At 42.5% G+C, this 8136-nt stretch overlaps 1 protein-coding gene across 1 annotated transcript in view; it reads left to right on the top strand.

The window, feature by feature from the left end:
- The window catches only part of ZFP64 (ZFP64 zinc finger protein), a 30928-nt gene extending 23611 nt beyond the window's left edge, over positions 1-7317 (top strand). Inside the window, exon 6 of the mRNA XM_043981119.1 lies at positions 4083-7317. Coding sequence (XP_043837054.1) covers positions 4083-5431 — 1349 coding nt within the window. The 3' untranslated portion in view covers positions 5432-7317. The remainder of the gene's footprint in view (positions 1-4082) is intronic.
- Positions 7318-8136: the final 819 nt, after the last annotated feature.

Here is an 8136-nt window from a genome sequence, read left to right on the forward strand (position 1 = left end):
TAACTAACTTCCTTCTGAGATTTCCCTTACCTCTGTTAGAAAAGCAGATAGATAAATGGGCTGTGAAAAGGCAGCACAGAATAGTACAGAAATAACTGGATTAGGTGGTGTAGTAGATAGAGTCTTGGCCCTGGAGACAGAAAGACCTGAATTCAAATTCAGCCTCGGATGCTTACTTGCTGTGTGACCCTGGGCAAATCACTTAACCTCTTTTTGCCTTAGTTTCCTTATTTGTATAATAGCACCTGCCTCCCAGGGTGGTTGTGAGGATAAAATGAGATTATATTTGTAAATCAAACTATATAAATGTTAGCTACAATGATGATTTGAGTTTGAATCCAGCCTCCAATACTTCATAGTTGAGTGATCCTAGGCAAGTCACCTAAATCTCTTTCTGCTTAAATTTCCTCCTTTTTAAAATGGGAATAATAATAGCATCTCCCTCCCATGGTTGTTGTGAGGATAAAATAAGATAATCATGTAGTGCTTTGTAATCATCAAAGCACTAAGTCCTAGTTATTAATATTAATTTTAATTAAGTTGATACTACTAATAATCAGTGGATCAAGTTTTGCACCCTTTGTCTGACTGTAGTTAAGTGACATTTTCACAGCTAGTAATAACCACCACCAAAAATTTTATGGTGCTTTAAGGTTTACAAAGCACTTATCACACATTATCTCATGTGATTCTCAAATGGCCTGTAAAATAGGCACAATTGGCATTATTCCCACTTTACAGATGAGGAAATTGAAGCTTTTAATTGTAAAGAGACTTGTCTAAAATCACACAGATACCAAACATCAGAGGTGAGATTAGAACCCAGGTTTCCCCCAGCCTCAAGTATTGGGGGGGGAGCGGGGCAATGAGGGTTAAGTGACTTGCTCAGGGTCACACAGCTAGTAAGTGTCAAATGTCTGAGGCTAAATTTGAGCTCAGGTCCTCCTGAATCCAGGGCCAGTGCTTTCTCCACTGCACCACCTAGCTGCCCCCTAGCCTTAAGTATTGAATTCTTTCTGTGTCTCCTGTCTCAATGTTTTCATCTGTAAAATATAAACAGTGCTTATCTTCCCTGCTTCCTAAGATGTCTGCAAGGAAAGTACTTTGCAAACCTAAAACTGCTTTAGAAATATGAGTTGTTATTACTGAATTATTCTGTATTATCAGACAGAATTTGTCATATTTAACAGGAATATTTTTAAAATAGCCTAGGAAGTAAAAATGATGTCATTTTTCTGGCCATCCCTTTTGAGCCTTTGACCTATGAAATTATTTAATATTTTTCCTTTGCCACGTTGATTGTGAATTTCAAGGGAAGCCCTAATAAGGGCTTCCTCTTAATTTGAAAACTGAACTTGAGAATTACCTCCAAGTTCCCTTTATATTGGTTTGCCTGGGCTCTGAAGGATTTATTTCTTACTGATTAAAAAATAAATCCCTGGCAAAAGAGATTTATTTAAACTTTAATTCTTCCCTTATTCAAAAAGAGTTTAGGCTCTACAGTTTAGCTATGAGAGGTCTAAATTTCCTGGGATTTAGCCTGCTGAGGGTTTACATAAAAACAGATTCTTCAAGTTCGGTAGTACCTTAAAGGTCATCCATTGCAATATCCTGCCTGATGGAAGTATTCCTCCTACCACAATGGTGTCAAACTCAAATAGAAATGGGGGCCACTATATCATGTATAAGAATCCTTGCAAGCTACATATTGACTTAGAAAACCATACAGTAACATTATCTATTTTTATTGTATTTGCATTTATTTTGTCAAATATTTCCCAATTACATTTTAATGGGGTTCAAGACACACCAGGGAACATTGTGGGCTGGGTGTTTTGACACATCTGTTCCTCAAGATCCCTAACAGGGTTACCACAAAAAAAAAACAAAGAATATGATGCTCTAGACCAAATAAGGTCATAGAATTAAGACATGTAAGAAAGGAACTTCAGAGATTATAATTCAGGGTTTCAACATGTGTTTTCCATTATAACTATTGATTATTCAAGTTTAAAGTTTATTTCTCCATGTTCTTGCTAAAACTATAACACTTGCCTGTCTTGTGGTAGGCAAGCTTGATGATACAATGGATAGTGAAATAAAAACTTGAAGTCAGGAAGACAAGTTCAAATCCTGTTTCAGACTGTTTTCCTGGGCATGTCACTTAACTCTCAGCCTCAGTTTCCCCAAATGTAAACTGAGGATAATAACAGCTCCTACTTCCCCTTTGTATAGTATATCTAGCATAGTAATTTTGTCGTTCAGTCATTTCAGTTGTGTCTGACATTTTTGTGACCCCATTTGGGTTTTCTCAGCAAAGGTACTGGAGTAGTTTGCCATTTCCTTCTCCAGCTCATTTTACAGATGAGGTAACTGAGGCAAATAGGGTTAAGTGACTTGCCCAGGGTCACACAGCTAGTAAGTGTCTGAGACTGGTTTTCCTTACTTCTGGGCCAGTGCTCTATCTCAAAGCTTCTTAAACTGTGGGTTTAAGACCTATATGTAGTCACATAACTGAATGTGGGGTTTGGGGAAAAGCTGGCATCAGCAAAAGGGTATGTATACTTATTTTATATACCTATATACCCAGGGTCACATAAAAACATTTTTTAGCGGGGCAGGGGGAGGGAGAAATGGGTTGAGTGGGAAAAGTTTAAGAAGCCCTGCTCTGGGGGGCAGCTAGGTGGCGCAGTGGATAGAGCACCAGCCCTGGAGTCAGGAGTACCTGGGTTCAAATCCGGCCTCAGACACTTGACACTTACTAGCTGTGTGACCCTGGGCAAGTCACTTAACCCCAATTGCCTCACTAAAAAAAAAAAAAAAAAAGAAGCCCTGCTCTGTCTACAGTACCACCTAGCTTCCCTTTATAGCATAGCAAAGTGCTATGTAAACCAAAGCCCTGTATTTTAGCTCTTAGTGGTAGTAGTGGATCTAGAAAGCTGACTTTGGAACCAGGAAGACCAGAGTTCAAGAACTACTTCTGGGGCAGCTAGGTGGCACAATGGATAAAGCACCAGCCCTGGATTCAGAAGTACCTGAGTTCAAATCCAGCCTCAGACACTTGACACTTACTAGCTGTGTGACCCTGGGCAAGTCACCTAACTTCTCAGTGATTTTAGGAGTAACTCTCTAAGACTAAGGTTTCAGAGAAGATGCAGATCTGCATTAACAGAGGGAGTTTCCTCATTCTTGAGTTCTGCATACCAGTCATATCACAGGTCCTGTCCCTATCCTTATTCCCTCTATTATTTTTAGTATCATGCAAAATAATTTAAATACAATCTCTGCCCTCTAATATCTTTCAGCCTAAGAAAAGTAGCATTATATTTGATGTACATGTTTTGGGTGGATAGAAAAGTTAGGAAGATTCCCCATTTTCTGTAGCTTTTTTCTTAAAACAGCCACCCAAAAGAATTTAGCCAGGTCACAAGGAAATGAATTTGGAATTTGGAATCAGTGTTTTCTGGGCCATTTTCCTCTGTCAAGACAACATCTTTCACTAAAATAGATTTTTTTTTAAGAAACCCAGCAGCTGGGTTTTAAAACTCCACTAGCAGAGCGCGCAGCTGGGATTGTACGATAAATAAATCAGAGCAGTAAACAATGCATCTTTATTAATAAAAAATCTGCATAAACTATGAGCTAGGCATTTTAAACATTTTAAAAATATACTCTGATTAGCCCAGCATGATACAGCTTGATTCAAAAACGTGTAGCAAAATCAGCGTAATATATAACTCAATCAACGAATTGGGCAAAATTATACAGCTATGAAACATTAACGGGTAAAGTGGGCAAATTAACCACACGCACGGTAGCTCGCTTATTAAAGAGGAAGAAAGCACTGAGTACATTCACAAATTATATTTTGATTTGGGAAAACTAGAGACCCCTTTTAACTTCCCATTTCCCTCTGTGTTGCAATGCCCAAATAAAGGATGATCGCTTGGGCTTGGGGAAGAAAATAATGCAGATCCACTTTTCCCCCCAACCTGAGCGACTCGGACACTCGGGAAGTGATTTTCCAACCTGGGCTCACGTGTCTACACCTCCTCTAACCGCCGTGCACCTTCCCTCCACAGGGGATGCCCCCTTCCAGTGCCAGATGTGCAGCGCCAAGTTCAAAATCAACTCGGATCTGAAGAGACACCTGCGCGTGCACTCGGGGGAGAAGCCGTACAAGTGCGAGTTCTGCGAGGTGCGCTGCGCCATGAAGGGAAACCTCAAGTCCCACATCCGGATCAAGCACAACACGGAGAACACCTTCAAGTGCGCCGAGTGTGACTTCCAGTGCGGCAACAAGACCAGCCTCCGGCACCACACGCGGACCCACCAGCCCGAGCAGCCGGTGAAGTGCCCAGAGTGCAGCTACTCGTGCGCGCACAGAGCCGCGCTCAAGGTGCACGAGCGCATCCACTGCGAGGAGCGGCCCTTCAAGTGCGACTTCTGCAGCTTCGACACCAAGCAGCGCAGCAACCTGACGACGCACGTGAAGAAGGTCCACGGGGACAAGGTCAAGAGCAAGAAACAGAGCCTGGAGAAAAAAGGAGGCAGCGGCGGCGGCGGGGGAGGAGGCGGCGGCTGCGCCGGAGCAGGAGCAGGAGGAGACCGGCCCAAAGCCGGGGGCTCGCGCCAAGTGGCCAGACTCGATGCCAAGAAGGCTTTTCAGTGCGACGCTTGCGAAGCGTCCTTCGTGAGGGAGGACTCTCTCCGGAGCCACCGGAAACAACACAGCGAATACAACGGCAATAAAAATGCCGAACTGGCCGTTTTGCAGCTTCAGATGGAGCCCGGCCGCCAGGTGGGCACACCTCTCACCGTCAGCCCCCTTCAGGTGCCCCTCCAACCAAACCAGATCCCCCAGTTCAGCGAAGGGAGGGTCAAGATCATCGTGGGCCACCAGGTGCCACAGACAAACGCCATTGTCCAAGCAACCTCAGTGAACATTATGCCTCCGGCCCTAGTTGGCCAAGGTCAAGAAGACCTCCCCACCAACAACCGGCTGCAGATTCTGCGCCAGGTCAGTCTGATCGCCCCGTCTCAGCCATCTGTGTGTCAGAGCGAGGCCGGGCCGATCGGCCAGTCGGCGGTCCTGCTGGCGACCCACGATCAGACGGAAGGGGCAGCTTTGCACCAGACTCTGATCCCCGCCCCTGCGGGCCCTAATCACGAAGGCCCAGCCAACCAGACTTTCATCACAAGCTCAGGCATTAGCTGCTCTGATTTGGAAGGCCTCAATGCTTTGATTCAGGAGGGGGCAGCAGAAGTGACTGTGGTCAGTGACGGGGGCCAGAATATTACGGTATCGACCACTGCCCCTCCTATCTTTTCCTCTTCTTCCCACCAAGAACTGCCCAAACAGACTTATTCCATCATTCAGGGTGGAGCCCACTCAGCTTTGCTCTGTCCTGCAGATTCCATACCAGATTAACTTTCCTGAAAATGTCTTCCCTTCAAAATAATCTCTTTCACCTGTTTAAAACACATCCATAGAATTCTGTCAGGTTTGCTCATGATAACCGAAGTACTTCCAGGTTGGCTCCTTGAAAAATAAGTTATAATTTTATACTGTCAAATATCATTTTTTCACATTCTAAAAATCTTGAGAGCAGATCATTCCTGAATTGCCATATCATAACCACTACATATTAAATATTTCCAAGATGCTACAGATTTGTTGAAGAAAAAGAATTAAATTGTAAGCAATAGTAAATGCAAGTATTTTTTTGGCTTCCTTTCTTATATTTCCTTACCATGATATAGGTGCCTTATGTCTTCATTGGCTGGATGACAGACTTGTGCCCAGCACCATCTTGGAATACATGTGAATTGTTCAATAGTCCAATAAAGTCCCAGATACAGGGAAGAAAGAAACTATTTTCCCTCATGTCTCATGTGGCTTTTTAACGCAAAATTCACAGTCAAAAGAAGCAAAATAGTGTTTATTTATTTTTCTCATGGAACTTATTTTCTAAAATCTAGGCAGTCCCTGACCTACTAATCCTGGTTTATATACATTTCTGATTTACATATGACCCTGACACATGAAAGGTTATATATACATTAATCCAGCTAATGGTCTTTTTACCCTGACAATACCCTTTGGGACTTTCTTTGCATTTTACCTTCCCCCCCAGCTCTTGCTTGGGACATCCCCCTCCATCTTACACCTATCTCCACTTTTTAACCCCAACTTCAGACCTTCCTGCATAAAGACTCAGCCTTAAGCCTTTGTGTAATTTCATCTCACCCCAGGGTGACATCTACAGAGGGAAAGGAGAAGATGGTAAAAATCCATGTTTGCCTGTCCCACCACCGGACAGAAGCATCTCAGCCGCCTTTTCTATTCAGAGGCTTCTTCTCACTCTCTATCCTGACCCGCCTCAGCTACTTTAAGGAAATACACTTGAGTGCTCCTATACAAAGACTAATGAGTTAAATTTATGAGCAGCTCTCCTTCCCTACAGAGTATAAGTGAAAATTGGGGTAAGAGAAAGAGTTAGAGTTGAGAAAAGGAAGGATATTTTTTTTGATACTTTAGAGGGTTTTTTTAAGTTTTATCAAATATAAGTGTTAAATTGATTCAAAAGACTTTGTAGGGGCAGCTAGATGGCACAGTGGATAGAGCACCGGCCCTGGAGTCAGGAGTATCTGAGTTCAAATCCGGCCTCAGACACTTAACACTTACTAGCTGTGTGACCCTGGGCAAGTCACTTAACCCCAATTGCCTCACTAAAAAAAAAAAAAAAAGACTTTGTATATGAGTTCATATCAGTTGGTGGCACCAAGTTTAATATATTTCATGTCCTTGAAAACAAAAGTTTAAATGTAAATAAATATTAGAACTGAATAAGATATTAAACTATGCTCTTTTCTAAAAACAAATCTTATTTTATTATGAACTTAATCATCAACAAACACGAATGTTACAAGATACACAAAACAGAAAGGAGGAAGATTGTATTCAAACCTGGACTTATATTATATACACCTTTTAAAAAACGCTGATTAAATACGACAGGAACAAAACTGTCCTGCTTGTCTGTATCCCCTTCTGAACTTCCTTCTGCTCTCTTCTATGTATTTTTAAATATTTCATTGATGTCCTTTTCTGGGTTTGGTTTGGTTTGGTTTGCATCACTATCACTCTCCACTAACTCAGTTCCATCCTATGGACAAGAACCTTTGCATATCTGTTGTACGTCCCTCATTCCCCAGTAGAATGTAAAAACCTTGAGAACTGGAAAAGGGTGATTTGGTTTTATTGTCTTTAGATTCCCAAAATGTAGCACAGTGCTTTAAGCACTTAATAAAAGTTTGTGGAATATTTGGTGCTGGTCCCCGATCTTTGTATGTTCAGTCCTGGGCCCCTCTTAGGAAGGATATTGACAAGCTGAACCATAAGTAGAAATCAGGAAGGGAAGGGGGCTAGAGTCTATGCCTTGAATGAACTGGACCCAGGTCACCTAGAGAATGGGTAGCTGCAATGGGTGGTGCAGTGGATAGAGCACTGGGCCTGGAGTCAGTAAAACTCATCTTTGTGAGTTCAGATCTGTCTTCAGACACTTACTAGCTGTATAACCCTGGTCAAGTCATTTAACCCTATTTGCCTCAGCTGGATAAGGAAATGACAAACCACTCCAGTATCTTCGCCAAGGAAACTTCAAATGGGGTCACAGAGAGTTGCACACTTTAAACAACAACAACAACCTAGAGAAGCTACTAGATTTGGATACAGGTGACAGGTTCAAATCCTGGTTCTGCCACTCACTACCTGTGTGACCTTATCAATTAGCACAATCCCTGGCACATAGTAGGCACTTCATAATATTGGTTGATTGATTGACCTTGAACAAATCTCTTGATCTCTCTAGGTTTCTCAGTAAAATGCCAGCTCTGTTCTCCAAATCCATGAATTCCATCTCTTTCCTCAGCAAAAGCCCTCCCTTAAAACCAATAAGTAGTGTTCAGCAGAACAAATCAGTAAATAGCAGTGTGCACAGCCTTTCGTCCATCTTCCTGCACCTGTAGGCCATCACCTCTCCGATGAAAGGTGGGAAGCTTGCCTCACTGGCCTCTGAAGTCACGACTAGAGCACTGAAGTCTTCTAAGATCATTTCCCTTTATGTTATTGTG

Source organism: Dromiciops gliroides, chromosome 2, assembly GCF_019393635.1.
Source record: "Dromiciops gliroides isolate mDroGli1 chromosome 2, mDroGli1.pri, whole genome shotgun sequence".
NCBI classification, from domain to species: Eukaryota; Metazoa; Chordata; class Mammalia; order Microbiotheria; family Microbiotheriidae; genus Dromiciops; species Dromiciops gliroides.